The 17650-nt window shown below is 39.6% G+C and overlaps 1 protein-coding gene across 1 annotated transcript in view; it reads left to right on the top strand.

The window, feature by feature from the left end:
• Nucleotides 1–4261: 4261 nt before the first annotated feature.
• Nucleotides 4262–17650, top strand: part of dchs1b (dachsous cadherin-related 1b) — a 90408-nt gene continuing 77019 nt past the window's right edge. Inside the window, exons 1-2 of the mRNA XM_079449297.1 lie at nt 4262–4637; nt 13122–14936. Coding sequence (XP_079305423.1) covers nt 13140–14936 — 1797 coding nt within the window. The 5' untranslated portion in view covers nt 4262–4637; nt 13122–13139. The remainder of the gene's footprint in view (nt 4638–13121; nt 14937–17650) is intronic.

The raw sequence follows: 17650 nt of genomic DNA, 5'->3' as shown, positions 1-17650 counted from the left end.
AAATAAAAGCTTTGACTTAAAGAGGAGTTTATCGCTTTCATTCTAATTCTTAAAAACAGATGAAAGATCTCTGTCTCATAAATAAATGGTGACCAATCCTCTCGGTAGACTGTTTGGGGACCCAAGTGGCCAAGTCACCAAGTTGTGTGGTTATTATTTGAAAGCTGTTTATGACCAAAATCCATTTTTTCAAGTTCTTTCCTGAATTTCTGATTATTACAACAATTCAACTAAAATGGGGTTTTCTCTACAAAAGTGGTTGTCCATTACAGTACCGTCACACATTATGGGATTGTTGCTAGTTGTTATTTCCTTACGAATGCAAATCAAGCACCTATATGCATTTTTGCACTTCTGTACTTGAAGATCAATAAAAACAGATTCTTCAGTCATATAATGTCTCATTGCAGTTGCACCAGTTTATTCTTCTATATACTATTATTTTCTATACATTTATAAGTTGGTGTTAGCTCTTTGGACTCAAACTCACTTGCTAACCCAATGTGCTACAGTACCAATTAAGCTACACAAATATTTGCTAAGAAAAACACACAGATGCATAAATGAAGAATACTGAAAGAAAAAAATTACTTGAGGACATACCATTATTGTTGTAAAGTTAGAAAAAAAGTAAGAAAAATAAAGACAAGTTGTTTCAGGTAAGCAGTTTTCTATTTCACACAAAACACAATTGTTTGGCCTGTTTAACGTTACATGAATAATCTCAAATAGGACGTAAAAGCCTGTCTACAAGGAACACCAGAATTTTTTTCACTGCCTTTAATATACTTGTGATTTATACATTTTAGTAGATAATATTCATGTTTAGTTGATAATATTAATATTAATTTAGTAGTATTAATGTTCTGGTTGTTAATATTTACAAGCATTTGACATTATAAACAGTCCCAAAATCATCACTGTCAACTCAAAGTGTGCTACACTGTCTATTAAGTGTTCCTGCCAAAGCCATACTCTCACTGAGATGTCGTCATGGCTCACGCATCCTTCCTGAAGTTCAAGGGTTAGCAACTACTGTCGGAAATGGGTGAACTAAATGTTCCGGCCTTCTGCTTGGACGGAAGCTGTAGCCGAATGATTTCCACCCGTCTTGAGGTCGAGGGACAAGCATTATTATCAGCAACCCACAACAGTCTCAAAACAATAAACAGGAAGCAGGTGAGAAATCCATTTACGTAGTTTGTAAAGCAAAAAAGCTGAAGTGCAAATGCGTCTTTCCCTTATGTTGGTCTGGTGTCATTTCACTTGTCCACGAAAAGAGATTGGAAGTGAAGAGTGACTTCACTAGGATGTTTTTCAGTAGACCATAAAATCCCTTATGACATGATGGCAAGAAGTCACACAAAAAGGGGAAATAAGGAAATAAAGGCCCTTGCATGTGATACCCTGCGTGTGACCTTGTAGGATTTTGTTGAGCTTGGATTTGGTTCTTAGAGAGTTCTCGTGCTCTTTTTACTGATAAGGAGTGATAACCCAGATAAGAAAAAGGTAATACAATACTGGAAGGGTGAACTTTTAGTGTGTGATGCCAAAGAATTCTTATTCTGTCTATGTGGAGCACACACGCTTCCACCTCCTTGCTCACACACAATCACTCAAAAATAATCATGCCTCACCATCACTAAACTCAGGCTTAGATTTTCTTTCACAAACACAAAACTAAATGTACAAATATACACACACACATATAGAATAACAGTGAAATGGTCTTGCTTTGTGTGGGGGATTGCTGAGTGACTAGGCATAGCGTAAAGGAAAAGCCCAGTGTTGTCCAGAGTTGCTTTCTTTCCCACGATGCTTTTCACAGTCAGGGCACTGAAGGGAAGGAAGCTGACAGCTTTGTCGCCTTGGCAGAGACGGCCATGTTACTCTCACCGAGCACGGCGCTGTACATAAAATAAGTCATAGGAAGTTCTCAGGATTTTGCACTTCCTGTTTTCAAAAGGGCCTTTTTGATGGACAATGCAGGGAGTGTTTCAGTGACTGCTGCTTATGAGAGGCTTGTGTTTAAATAAAATGACAGAAATCAGATAATGCCTGTGAATCAAACCACAGTATGCAATATTACAAAAGCTAGTAATGTGAAAAACTCCAGCACCTTTTAAACTTGAACCTTGAAACCCATAAATATGTGTGGATGATCACAACCATACAGTGGTTAGCTACTTATCCATTAGTACTTTTGCACAGGAGAGAGAAACGGATAGGAATGAAATCCAAAGTCAATGCTCACAGTGCAAAGAGGGAACAGCGCAAATATCCGTAATGTAGTGTATCTTGGACGGACAGAATCTGCCTTAAGTTTCTTTTCAGGGGCTTTGTGATTCAGAAAGTTTTGAAAGCTGCATAAGCAGGTGCTTAATAAAATCTGTCTGACCCACAATGGAAGAAATATTTATTTTTCCAAACTTATGAGATCTATTGAGTTACATTTAATTAAGTGTTATTATTACTGGCCACATTTAGAGGTGGACCTCATGTTTAGCATGTGCTTCATCTACTCCATGCGCTTTTACTCCCTGACTCCGAATCAGACCTCCAGAATATCTCATGCTATAAAATAATGACGTCATCTGTGTTTGTGTGACTGAGACTTAAATGACTCAAGCCAATGGATAATCAATTTTTTAGACAAAATATTGTAGATTGAAAACCTAATTAAACAAAATTACCTCACAATGATATGATCGCTCACAAAACAACAACTACAAGAACTCAACAATGGAAAACAATAATGCATGCTGGACAAACTTCAACCTGCAATTCAAATCCACGGTCATAGATTTAACTCTATGAGAGAACATTGAAATGCAGTTTGTGTGTGTGTTGGACTTTGCTACATATGCCTCCAAAGCTGATATCTGAAGGGTATGAAAAAGCCAACAGTGTCCTCCATCTTTGGAGTTTCATTGGGAATAAATCCGAAACCTTGTGGGGAGCCTCTCCCCAAACGTTCGCACACGAGAAACGCAACGCTACCATCTGCTAACACTTAAGAGTGTGTATCGTGAGTTCTGTGGTAACGTCTTTTTTCTCTTACAAAGAATGGCACTGTGAAGTTTAATGTACATATATGCAGTGAAGATGATTTTTGGCTGATTTCATATTAAGGTTTATAAATGTCCTTAATTTTTATGCTCGATATTCAAGTTGAATATAATAGTGATGCACAATGAACATTCAATTTGACATTTAAGCCTTGCATTATTTTAAGTATTAAGTAAAGGTTGTGCTCACCTTTATTCAGGTTTTTATTCAGGCAGCAATGCTTTTCCCCACTTAACGCTTGGATGCAGACGGAGGGGGTTGACCTGAAAGCCAGGTTGATAAATGACCTTCCTGTCACACTGATTTTCCTGGTGCTGCTGCATGTTGTAGGCTCCAGCGGTCCTTGGGGTGTACTGTATGCCCACACCCTCATGCCTACAACATGTCCTGAAAAGCGTGGTCATCTTATGTATTTTTTTACAGAAGCAATGATTATTTTATTAAATATACTCTTAAGAATAAGGATTCAAACAAAAGGCTCTCCAGCGACGGTAAAAAAAAACATTCAGTGGAAGGTTCTTAAAAGAACCATTTCTTTTAATAGTATAGAGTATGTTTTTCCACTATAATGTACCTTTTGTGGAACAGAAAGATTTTGTGGATGTTTTTATGAAAGAAGAGAAAAAATGATTCTTCTATTTTGTATAATTTGGAATAAATGAATTTTCCCACTAACAACACTGCATGCTAAAAAAAGAGTAACGCAAATACACTGAGACTTAAAATTTGGACTTCTTATCCATTGTACTTGAATTTGTTTTTCGGTTTAATAATTCGGTTTAATATCATTATTGTATAAAACTTTTATAATATTTACCTATTTAGTCTAAGCTTTAAACATTTAACCATGGTCTAACTACTAACTATAGTAATTTTTCTAAGGGATGTGTATTTGCCTAAATGGAACCAATCAAGTCTATTGTTCCTGTCTATAACAAAATCAAACTACACAGGCAAAAAAATTGAATCTTGCTCTTTGTCTAAAAACCACTTCTTCACGGTGGAGCATGGTGGCACTACAGTCTAGGAAGAAATCTAGACATTTTCTCCGTCCTCCTCTCTTTTTTCTTTGCCCCCCTTTTGTACCGCTCCCCACGTGTCGAATATATTAGCAACCCAAATGAGGAGAGGCCGGGCCTTATCTGGGTGTCTAGTTTCATTCGCGGAGGTGCGGTGTGTCCGCAGAGCGCCCAGTCCGTGTAGAATTGGATGCTGAGGGGTGACCGTTATACAGAGATGCGCGTTATTAGTAAGGCACAGAGAAGATCGTAAGATACTGATTCCGTCGCGTATGGTATAGTGAATTACGGGCTTGCTCACACCTGACGTGCGCAATAGTAACCGAAGGGTATATGCTATTATCTACCGGTGAACGCAAGGGTCTGAGCAATCAAGAGGGATGAGAGATTTAAGATCGTTTCCTATGGATTTAATGCTTATTCTGTTATCTTAAACAAGCGTTTTTGGATCTATTACTGTTGGGAACAGATTGGATACATCTGCATACAAATTGGATTTGAGTGAACAACGGATGCGCACAGACATCGGCGGAAAGGGTTCAGATGAATGTAAGTCAGTCGTTATATGTTTTTTATGTAATGTACCTCAAGGAAGTCTAATCTGTTTAACAGATAGCTTGAAATCTAAATCGAGAGCGTCTTGGTTACTGCACGATTTTGCGACATGTGGGTTATTGATCGTACGTCTGTGGGTAAGCAAAACCAAGCGCGTCTTTGTGCGTCCAAGTGTTCATGAGCAGTTTCATTCATTTCCTTAGATTTCAAAGTCTGATTCAATTCCAAGTAGTTACTGTTCATCTGCACGTATTTCAAGTCGTTTTGGTTAAAGAAGCTTGTAACACTATTGATCCGTGTCCGACATCCGACACTGCTTTGTCAAGTGGGGAGGCTGTTTCTTAAACAGACCCAGATGGATCTATTTTGGAAACCTTGAAACAACTTCTCTCGCCTCTAAATAAATTGAATCAATACAATTCAGTAGAATCCCTAGGTATTAAGTGTTTTGTTGGCGAATACATCGCAAATGAATGTTTAGCCCAGGTGAGTCCTAGCAGGTGTTGAAGGGGAAATCTGAGCATTCGGCCGGTCAACTGTCTATAAAATGAACGACTTGTTTGCTTCTAAAGCGCTTTGTGTAAAATAAAACTTTGTGCCAAATGCATAACTCTTTCCTCTAAAGTGAGGTGATTTCGAGGAACATTTCTTGCACAACTGCGCATCCACAGTTGTGTCCGCACGCAGAGATGCATTGTGATCGACGCGCTCTCAAGCGTGCTTATGGGACATTTAATTGAAAGCCAATGCAGGGAGTGGGATTGTCACTTTACTCCTCGCACGTAAACCGATTCGCCGGTTAATGGATTGGGGGAGATCGGGTTGTTCTTAAGGCGTGCACTTTGAAAACCACTCTCGTTTTTTAACAAGACACATATGCTTGCGTTTTTGCCCGATTACCATATTTCTATTCTCTTTCATCGGCGACTGCGGCTACCGCCCGATGCGTATAGTACGCGCCCGCATGCAACGTGTAACAGACGCACCTCACTGCATCACGGGATACCCATTATTACAGTCCATCATTCAAAGTGCATAGGCTGTAATTAAGTAGTTGAAAGAGAAAAGAGCAGTTGACTCGGTCATGTGTGAAAGCAATAAGTAACTGACAGAAATGACAGAACTGGGGTTGTGGGCAGAGTTGTGGTTAGAGGATTGTAGTTGAAAGAGGATGTGTTTTATATGATGTTTTTACACTCTGAATGTAAATCCATTGACAAGCTGCCCTTTACAAAAAGGACATCAGATCATGGCTTTTGTTTGGAGCTCAGGGCACATGTGCAGCCTCAGTCAGCGAGACACGTTATAAGGCAGTAAAAGAAAGACATAGGGGAGTGGGTTCATATAGTTCTGCCCATCAACACTTGGAAACCGATCAGAGGCATTGCTCGAGAGGGGGGTGAGGGGATGTTTGATTTAATTAGAAAAATCCAAGAGAATAGGTTGTGTGTTTCAGTAGGAGGGGGATTTGAAACGCTCTCCCACACAGAGCTTGATGATCATATCATGGGCAAAGATGACAGCACGTCTATGTTATGATCGCTATTTAATACGAATGTGCGTTCCAGGCGGAGAAATGTCTTTGCAATCGTTTTTGAAACTTAAGCTCGGAGATGGCGTGAGGTTGTTCAGTAGTCTGAACTCTTTGTCGGTCTTGGGAAAACCAAAATTAATCTGCTTCCTGCAAAGGCAGAAGTCGGAAGCGAAGAAATAGCACACTTACTGAGTTATTTCCCTGTCTGGATATGATGTGAGATCCCAATTCTCTTTGTTTCCTTGTGCTCCTTATTGAAGCTTTATAATCGTCAGTTGTTCTTCAAAGTTTTTTTTAACAAAGCACATTTTTTTGTTACTTTTTGATGTGATGCACACGATTGAATGTAGAATGTAATAGGCTATAAGTTATTTTTCAATATTTTCTGGTTTTACTCTTCTAGCTCTGCACGCGGTTCAAGATACGTAAGGTTAAAGATATGTTTTTTCAAACACTTTGTGTCTGCCAAACATTCTGTTCTAATTAGTTTACTTAACTGTCTCTATTGTTAGATTTTGGAATCGACTCTCGGCTGTCTGGTCCAAGCCAGGCTGTTGAATCTAAGTGCTGTGCTCTTGGAAACCAAGTTATCTTTTTTCCATTCATGAAGGGTGCAGACCAGGTCTTGATCTGTTCCACGTCGGGCCTTTAATTTTGGTCAAATACATTGTTCTGAATATTATGCATTGTTCTGAATATTATGTGTATAATATTTTTTACCCAGGCTCACCTTAGTTAATGGGCGAACACATTTTTTTTGTTAAAAATAGACAAGCCTACTGAAACAAGCAATCTGAGAGAGAGCAATCATTGCATAGGGAAGACAAGAGCATTGACTCTTACCTGAGCTGCTTATTCACTCGATGATTTCATTGAGAGTCGTTGAGAGCTTCATTCAGATTGAGTGTTCACTGTTGCCTCTTTGTCAAACAGCTCTTGACAGCTCTTAGTCATTTCTCTAGTGTAACTTTCAGCGTGGTGGCACTGTTTTTTGGGCTGGTAATGATAATCGTTCTCAAGCATGGGCACTGTCAAATGGTCTGGAAACACGCATGCTTGTAGATAAGGTCTGAGTTTGTGCAAGGCAGTGTAAAATTTTACTGAAGCACAGTTCCTTTCGCCTAAGAGCAAGGTACTACTCACGGCCGGCAAGTGGAGGGTTGCTTTGGGTATAGACGTTTTTTTAATACTAATTTAGATGAGCATCTGTATATTTTAGCAATGTGACCCTGGACCACAAAAACAGTTATAGGTTGCACGGGTATATTTGTAGCAATTCAGTATACAGCAATTCAGTAGCCAGGGCAACAAATCATTGTATGGGTCAAAATTATCTATTTTTCTTATATGCCAAAAGTCATTAGGACATTAAGTGAAGATCATGTTCCATGGAAGATATTTAGTAAATGTATATTTTGTAAATATATCAAAACTATTTTAGTGAGTAGATTTGTAAATTGCAAACAAAAATTGCCGGAAACACAGCTACAAACTTTACACACTGCTGCCCTCTCTTTGGGAACTACCCGCTCAAGTTTAGTATCTAGGTTAAGCTTAGAATTTTCACTTTGGGGTTTATCTACTCTCCCCACGTCATTACAGCGGTTAGCCAATAGTGAGCATATTACAAACCTGTTTCTTCTCAGCAATGGCCTGCTACAATCTTTGAAGGCGATTTTCTCCAAAAACGTTTTGCACCCTCTGATTTCTGATTTTCAAATAGTTGTATCTCGTCCAAATATTGTTCTATCCCAACAAACCATAAATTAATGGATAGCTTATTCATTCCTGTATAAATCTCAATTTCAACACACAGTATTTGAAACATATAAACACATTTTAGATTGTGTAGCAGGCTGCTATGCTGTAACCAGGAGACATGGGAACCTGAGATGTAACTTCTCTGTGTTCAACGTTTGTTAAACAGTGCGTCACTGCTTATTAATAATTCAGAGAACTTGTCTCTCTCACATCTCTCTTTTCCTGCTACATCCCATTCCTCGAGAAAAAGCTTGCTGTACACCAACCCTGATCATAACAGGGAGACCACAGGCTCTTTCAGATATTCACTGAAGGTAACTTTCCGTGTCATAATGCACACAGTTAGATACAATTGCATGTAAAGGCAGAAGAAAAACATCCCCTTTCTAAATGTGATTACATTCTTAAATTTGAACCCGGCAAATTATACAGCAAGAGGAAAACCGTGTGAATCAAAGTTTATTTTAATAGTGCTACAATAATTAGTCTCACATCCATATCATGGGGTGGGAAGAATTTAAAGACATTGGAGTTTTAGCAACAGTGTTTTGGTTAATAACACTGTTTTGTCTCTAGTTGGTGGGTGTGAACTGGTCTGCGGACATCTGAGATGGTCCGATCTGCCTCAAGAGCTTTCCTGTAGCTCAGCTGGTGAAGTACCGCATTAGCAAAGTCAAGGTCATGGGTACGATTCTCAGGGAATAAAATGTGTAGCTTTAATGGACTGCAAGTTGCATTTTGGTTAATGGTATATTAAAGGCATAAATGCAAAGATATGAGGTTTTAGTAATATTTAAGAAGGTCCAAGAAGACTGTCTACAGTCTAGAGTACTATTGAGAAATATCTTACCTGAACTTGTTGGGTCACTGCTGTAGCCCAAGCTTTGCTTTCTCTGGACTTGTTTTAAGTTTAAGATTGAAAACTTGGGTTTCTTCATCAACTCTTCTGCAGTTACTTTTTGGGGGAACCTCATGTCCTATTAAACCTGTGCCACAGAGAGACCATAAAGAGCAAAGCAGCATGTGCCAGTGTGGACAGAAATGTCTGGAAAAACCAAATTAAAGCCGTTTCCTCAGGATTACGTCATTGATATATCGGTGGGACCACAACTTGAGAACAAACATTTTCATTCACTCGCCTATGATGGAAATGATTATGCTTATGTGATCTTTCTTCACCTCTAGTTTACAGTGTTAGCTGTATCTTTTCCTGAATAATGCACTGGGTCTCTTAAACCTCCCATGAACTAAAAGCAATGTACATCGCTCACAATGAGATGTTTAACTTGAATTCGCTCATAACGTCTTAACTTGTTTTGCTAAAGTGCGCTGAGGGTCTTAACACGCTGAAGAAATTAGTAGTAATTGCCCACAGAAGTGTAATCTCCGTCGCTATTTAAAAGCGCTTCAGATAACCAAAACAAAAGCATGCATGGGCTACCATGTGAATGAGTCACCAGTACAGCACGCAGATAAGGGATTTTATTGAACCTCATATCTGTAGAACTTTACAACTGAGCAAAAGATATCTTTGTACAGAAGTATGTTTCCTTAGTGGAGACTTAAAGCGTAGCGTAGTTTTGGCAAGTGTACACTCGCAGGTGTAGTCTAAATCGAATTTCGGTAAAATAAATTCTTAAAAATGTAAACTGGCGCTCATGTTTCTGAGGCTAAATTACACAACTTGAACTTAACATGAAACGTTCACCCAAAAATGAAAACAGAGAAAGATGTTTGGAAAAATGCATGTAAACCGACTTCAATAGTAGGACAAATTACAAGGTTAGTCAAAAGTCAAAAGAACTGTTTGCTTTCATCTTCAAAATATCTTCTTTTGCGTTCAACAGAACCACGAAATGTATAAAGGTATTTTACTATGGTAGTCAATGGTGGCCAAGCATTCTTCAAAATATATTTCTCTGTGTTCATCAGAACATAGAAATGTATACGTATTATATTTGAAACAGCTCAAACTAATTTTTGAGTGAACTGTTCCTTTAACATCGGTACGATGCCAGTGCAAATAACCCCACATTAACATTGTGAAATCATGTTTTTGTAATTGCATTTTTTCCTATAAAGAATGAATACTAGAAAGTGAGCGTAAGAAGCGTTTAACAAACATTCCAGAGTGAAGTAATCCGTCTTTGCTTGGACTGAAGAAGCAGGTGTCAGATCAGCAGAGCTCAACTGTAATAAAATAACATCCACGCCGGGATCATATCAGTCGGGGTCTCTTACTGAGACCCGACTGCCACCTTCGATGTTCAACCAACCGACTGCAGCCTCTCGACGACAGCTGTACGGCTAAAAGCAGAAAGCCAGAGGAGGTCTGGCACTTGGTTTGTCTAAATACTGAAAATCGAGCGGGACTGAATTCCACACTCATTTAGCCTGTGGAAATTGTGGCAACTGTTCGTACGTTTTCATTTTAGACCCATCATAAGCATGGGTTTCGCTAGAAGATTTTTTTAACGTGAGCCAACTCAGTATGTGATGCCATGGTTTCGGCCTCATCTCATAGCGATCAACACGAGTGTTCACAAATGGTCCACAATTATTTGAATGTGTGAATATTTGAATATTATGAGGAAGAACCTCAGTTCTAGTGGTCCAACATTGCAGTGAGCTTTCTGGTCTAAAGTGCTCCAGAAATCTTTTTTGTAACAGCCAGCCCCCCCACAGGTTTTCGCAGACGCCTCTGTCATTCACTCAGTCTGGCCTCTGTTTATTCAGTCTTGATGGAGAAACCGTCAGCTCTGCCTTTTATGCTTTGTGTTTTAATAAGCCGTTACATTTAAGCACAGGACGTTGTTGAGGCAGCGTGGCAATGCATTGTGGGCCTCTGAATCTGTTTTTATTGGCTTGAAGTGGCCCCAGGTGCCCCACAATTTCTGCTACATTCATTAGAAGGAGCGTTGTGGCCATCACACTTGACACAAACATCTGCAGGGGGTCGGGGAAGCTCCACATTTAGGTTTTATAACAATATTAATAAAGCAAATATGTATTTCTTTTTAATTTAGTCTTTTTCATTGTTTAACTCAATGTTTTTGTTCATTGTTTAAATCAATGTGACCGTGAAACGCTCTTGCATCAGTCATGGGATCAGTGAGAAGACTGATGGCCATTGCAGTCTTTGTCTTAGAGACCCTTTAGCATTTAATTTGTGTGTTAGGGTATGCCTTTACACAAAACAGGCTAGAATCGTGTCACAATCACATGTTGGTGAAGACCTTAGTTTATTAGAGATGACAGCATGAAGTCCTGCTGGTCAACTTTGTATTTGGGAGGTTAATTGACTTTAAATGTCAACCATTCACACACACGCACACACACACAGACCCCAGAAGCTATTTCAGTGAAGATGCAGCAGTTGTAAATAGATTCAGAACATAAGCATCATCTGTACTATGTTAATATTTCTCATTTAGAATACATCAGCAGTATTAATTTACTTTTAAAAATCGTTTTGGCTGTTGCCACTAGAGGGAGCCTTGTTGAATAGCCTTGGCATATATGAAAACTGAACTCTTGTTTTTATATGAAGGGCCTCTTAAGAAACAACACTGAAGTCCAGATTCAATATTTATTTTCCTCCTTTCGTGTCACAGGAGAGCTTCTTGAAAATAGTACTGACAAGGACAAATTGCAATTCTAATCCACTTACATATAAAGACCACAGCTCGGTGATGATATGCCATCATTACACTGAGGTTTGGATAATACAGATTTTACCAACAGCTAAAAAGAAGCGTGAGGACTCCTGAGGTTTGCTGGAGGTTTCAGCCAAAGCAGGATAATTTCCTAATTGTGCTATTGCCCTTCTATGGTGGCGTATAAAATATCATCCCAAGTCTGACCATCTGTGGCAGATTGCTTTACACAGTGTTCAGCCTTCACATATATGACAAGAGGAGAGATGCTTTCCAACACATGCGCCAAACTTGTGTCTATTGTTTGGGTGTAATCCCTGTCTTTGCAAAATGATATTTTGTTGACACCATTCTTATTAACACTAAAATCTGTTTCAAAATCTGGTCCTACAGTACTCTGAATGGTTTGGGTTGCATCAGTTGCATCTTTAAACTGAGCATCATTAAAGCCCCACTGCCATATACATATACACAAGCATTCTTTGGTCGTTGTGTGATTTGCAGTTTTTTGGGACCAAAACAAAGGTTTCTAAAACAGACCCAGCTTTGTGCTGTAACCAGTCCATTTTAAATGTAAATACACCTTGCTGTATGTCAACAAGAATCACCTTATTATTTTAGGTTTCTTTAAGATTCACGAGTCGACTAGTTGATTTTGAAAACGTATAGCTTTCCACAAAAATTATTTGATAGTTTTCCTTTCAAAGCTGGCTTTGATTTGATCTCTCTGTACTATAAACAGCATTCTTTGTGTTAGCACCCCAAAGAAATGGTTGCGTGGGGATTGGATCAAGAAAGAGTGGCATTTCCTGCCACCTGGTGCCCAGCCCTTCAGAGATGAATAATTCCATGCTACATACCAGTTCCCTCATGAAGGATGATACCCACTCAGGAAATATATGTTCCATGAATTAGGAATGCACCGTAGTGTGAATATAAATGAAGATTTATTGCAGTTATGTGTAAAAGCGATTTCAAACCGACCACCTGATTATAATAGAACGATTTTTTGATTGTGTTAGACATCTCATTACTGACTTGAACCTAATGTGTATTTACTTCAATATTAAAATACTTTCTCATATCCTAGCTTAATTCGTAGAGACAACCAAGCATTTAAACTAGCACAACACAGCAATTTATTTTAGATTTGGGTGTGACTGTCTGTTTGGCTGACCAATGGCAGACGGGAAGTTGCAAAATACCCATTTTGTTAGGAAGAAAATACACACTTAGACTCTAACTTAAGCAGTTAAGTCTGCCTGACAGCATGGTGCAACTGTGGGATTGATATGCGTGTGGACTGTATTGTTTTTGAAAGGTGTAGTGTGTGGAAAGAGCCTGCACAACATGTGAAAGCAGCATATGATTTTATTGTTTTGACTGAGGGAAGCCCCTTCTTTCTAAAGCAAATACACCTTTTCCTCATGCATTCCATCTCTTTGTGTGCAGCAGCGAGGAGTCTGCATTGTTATCCATGTCATCTTTTCAGTGCACTTTGTGAAAGTTGTCTCCTTTCTTTTGCAGGTGTGAAGAAATCTCGACATGATGGCGCTGTTTAATGGCTTCGGGACAAACAGATGTGGACAGTTTCGTATGTGGGTATTCTGTAAGCTAAGGATGCTTCTGGTGATTTGCGTAGTGTTGGAACTGGTACTGGTTAGAGGAGATGGGACGGCTGGCATTTTGGAGCTCCAGTTGGATGAGGAGCAACCTAAGGGGACAATAGTGGGCGACATTAGCGCTGGTCTACCACCTGGAGTCACTGCTTCTCTCTACTTTATATCTGATCACGAGGGCACTGGCATTGGTGATCTTCACATCGATGAAACCACAGGAATCATTAAGACTGCCAGGCGGCTTGATCGAGAGAACAGGGACCATTACAGTTTCATAGCCGTCACTATGACGGGCCTCACGGTCAAGGTCTCCATCACTGTAAATGATATCAATGACCATGCCCCCACATTCTCCAAGAATAAAGCCACTTTGAAGGTCCCAGAGCAAACAGCGGTGGGGACAAAGTTCTCGCTTGACCCAGCAGCCGATGCGGATAAGGATCAGCTTACCGTACAAGGATATCAGATCAAAGATGGGAATGTGGGACAAGTGTTCCGGCTTGAGACCAAAAGGGCGTCGAACAAAGTTCTTTATCTTGATTTGGTGGTCAGTGGTGTCTTGGATAGAGAGAAGAGGTCCTCCTACTCTTTGGTGTTAGAGGCTTTCGATGGTGGCTCTCCCAGGAAGACCGGTCAGATGACGCTTGATGTGCTAGTTCAGGATATCAATGACCACGCTCCTGTTTTTAACCAAAGCCGATACCATGCCATTATCTCAGAGAGCCTACCTCAGGGCAGCAACATCTTGCAGGTTTTTGCAACGGATGCCGATGAAGGAGATAATGGTCTTGTGCTGTACGAGATAAACCGACGCCAAAGCGACCCAGATCACTACTTTGTCATTGACCCTCGATCTGGGGTCATCACGCTCAATAAGCTGCTTGACTATGAGGTGAGAAAAGTTCACGAGCTGGTAGTGCAAGCCAGAGATAACGCAAGCCATCCAGAGATTACCAACACCTTCGTCACGATCCATGTACGGGACTTTAACGATAATCAACCAACCATGACCATTATCTTTCTTAGCGAGGACGGTTCACCTCAAATCTCCGAAGGCGCTCAGCCGGGTCAGTACGTTGCTCGAATCTCGGTCACTGACCCTGATTATGGAGAGTACTCGAATGTTAATGTGTCTCTCGAAGGGGGGGATGGGAAATTTGCCTTGACCACTAAAGACAGTATCATCTACCTCATTTATGTGGACCAGTTTCTGGACCGTGAAGAAAGGGATTCTTACGAGCTTCATGTCATGGCAACTGATTCTGGAACCCCGCCGCTTCGAGCGGAGTCTTCGTTTACTATTCATATCACTGACGAAAATGACAACCCGCCTCTCTTTGACCAACAGGCTTACAAGCAGACCATACCAGAAGTTGTCTATCCAGGAAGTTTTGTGTTGCAAGTGACGGCAAGAGACAAAGATCAAGGTCCCAATGGTGATGTGCGTTATAGCATCCTGCCAGACAAAAAGACACATGCCAGTTGGTTCACCATTGACCCTGTGACGGGTATCATAACCACGGCGACCCAGCTGGATTATGAGACTGATCCAAAACCGAGGATCAAGGTGGTGGCCACAGATGGAGGAAGACCGCCACTGTCATCCACTGCCCTGGTGGAAATCGAGCTGCAGGATAGTAATGATAATGCACCTGTTTTTGAAAGCAGCTCCTACAACGTTTCTATCAAGGAAAACACCGCAGCAGGGACCTGCTTTCTTGAGGTTAGTCTGCTCGTCCACATTCATTGTTTCACATTAAAAAGTAATAAGTATGATTTCTTATTTTCTACTTGTTACGTTTCATAGATTTGCAGCGATAAATGTAATGGGAAACATTAATACAGCTGCGGAAAACAAAATTATTTTATGTTTTTCTGAATGTATTATTTACAGGTATGTGTTTAAGTAAAATTATAACTTTTGCTTAATTGTGTTAACTAGTGAATATTTCTCCCAAATTCCAAATGACAATATTGTTTTTATTTGCATATATTTGTAGACGGTTGAAATGGGACAAACTGGTCAAAATAACAAAAAAGATGCAATGCTTGAATACTGCAAAGGAAACAAGTTCATATTCATGTTTAAGCAAAACAAAGCTAATGTTTTACACCTACATATTTAGGATCAGTTCAAATAGAAATCAGAATATTTGATAGAATAAGCCAGATTCTTTTCACAACGTTTATGCATCTTTGTCAGTTTTTCATATTGCTGTTGGATGTCTTATTCCAGTGGTTCTCAACCAGGTATACTGCAGGGTGGGCCCGACAGTTGCCCGAAACCCCATCCTTTGGAACTCGATCGCGAAAGCTTGGGGTAGCGCCATTGTAAATTCACGGAGGGCAATGTTCCGTCTGAAGCTGTGCACATGAGCAGCCGCACAGACTCATTGTAGATCCTGCGCTGTGCAATTTAAGCTGCACACAAAAGCTAAATATCTACAAAGCAGTGTTGTCAAAAAAATCTATATTTCGATACATATCGAAACTGAAAATTCAGTTCCTATACGCATGTCCCACAGTAACAGGTGCGCGCTCTTACACAGTAACAACAGAGCCCCGCCTCCTCTCACAGACTTGACTCGTTTGCGGCAATTAAATAGTGCTCATGTTAGAAAAGATGACCAGTGCAGAGTCTCAGTAACACATCTGGCGCTTGGTGCACGCTAGTTTACACTTCCCATGTTTACCATAGTGCTCTATGTACTGTATGTGCGCCGATCAATAATTTCATCCACTTGTTTCATTTGATCAGGTTAAACGTTGTTTATGGTAGAAAGATGGCCAGTACAGAGTGTCTGCAACAGTTAGCATGTTTAGGCTAATGCATGCATTTCTGTCTTTGTTTGCTCATGAATACATTTAAAGAAATTAATACTACAAAAGTTAAACTTTGTAGTTTGTGTGTTTGCAGTTTCACTCACTGAAATGATTTGTAATTATGACACATGATTCGCAGATGTGATCTCTTGAAGAATTGCAGAAAGAGTTGCTTGGCAGATGGTAAATTGTGCTTTGTTCTTGTTTTGAAATGTTGGTTTAAGTCTGTAGCGTTTACCCTGTTGCTATGATAATTGTTGCCACCATGTGTCAGTTGAGCCAACTGTTTTCTCAAGCTGTTGTTGCCCCTGTGGAAAAAGAAAAGAAACTTGTGCATATTTGCTCTTTTCATTTCTTTTCTCCCAATAACAAGCAATTTCGGACTTCAAACGTCCACCGTAATGTCCGTTTCCAACAGAAGCATCTGCTGAAAAATGCCCTCCAGAACAAACATTGTAGATAAATACGGAATTCCACATTGTTGCTGGTTCATTTAACACATATTTGGAGAGAAACGTTGGTCAGCAGTTGGAAGAATTTGGCATTTGGGTTCTCTATATGGATGAGAGAGAGAGAGACTTGCCACACACAGAGAGGGATGAGTGTAAAAATTGTGGCTGGAAGTAAAAAAAACAAAGATCAGTGATCATCTTCATGGAGTGTGGCCATCAAGCAAGATTGTACAAACCAACAACTGCCAGTCTATAATAGTAGAGCTATTTGTAGTTTTAAATGCATTATGAAAGATGAAAGTTGCTGCCTATGCAGTGTTTAAATTGGTTCCTTTTAAAGTTCGTTGATAGTTAAGATGTTGCCTTGGAAGATAGCTTTGTAGGTAGCAATGCTGCATACTACTGTAGATTTTGGAAAAGTTTTCTTGGAAAATATCCTTTTTTACTATTAATCAAACACTTAAGAGAACACGACAGTTGGCTTTTTAGTGTCTCTTGCATGCAATGTTTTCATTATAACGTTTTTTTAACTGGACTGTGCCAGGACACTTTAAGTGAGAGTTGAGTGAGGTATTTTTGTCTAGAGCACCAGGCTGCACATTTGGCACCACCGAACCGGCTCCTTGTTCTGATAAATTCTGTGTTGTATGCGCTTTCTTAGTGTTGCCACTGTAGAGAATGAGATTATTTTCGAAAAGTAATTTATGAATATTTTTTTAATATACACTTTACGCTTAGGAGTTAAACCAAGCTATGTAATTGACCAGTGTTTATTTTGTTGACAAATATTGCAAATATTAAAGAAGATATATTGATGGAATCATTCTTTCTTTTTGTCCATAGTCAATAACTGTTTCATAAAATCAGTTTATCACATCCATTCACCATGATTTTGCAGTTTTTGCTTTAGAGAGTGTCTGATCGGACAAAATTCAGTGTAGTGCGAGATGAGTCATCTGTATTTTTGCTACAACATTTTATATGGAAGCTCATTCGTATCTGGCCGTGAAGCTAATAAAACAAAAATTTTGACTTTGAAGGTCTTAGACATTTTTCTCCAAGGCTTTACATACATTGATTAGTGTCTTGAATTAGACTTCTGAGTGATAAATGTTTATTTTTATTAGTTTAGGTTTCAACCTCTGCCCAACACAAACAACCG

This window comes from Barbatula barbatula (genome assembly GCF_947034865.1).
Source record: "Barbatula barbatula genome assembly, chromosome: 24".
NCBI classification, from domain to species: Eukaryota; Metazoa; Chordata; class Actinopteri; order Cypriniformes; family Nemacheilidae; genus Barbatula; species Barbatula barbatula.
The sequence above is the reverse complement of the archived record's forward strand: the minus strand, read 5'-3'. Positions and strand labels throughout refer to the sequence as shown.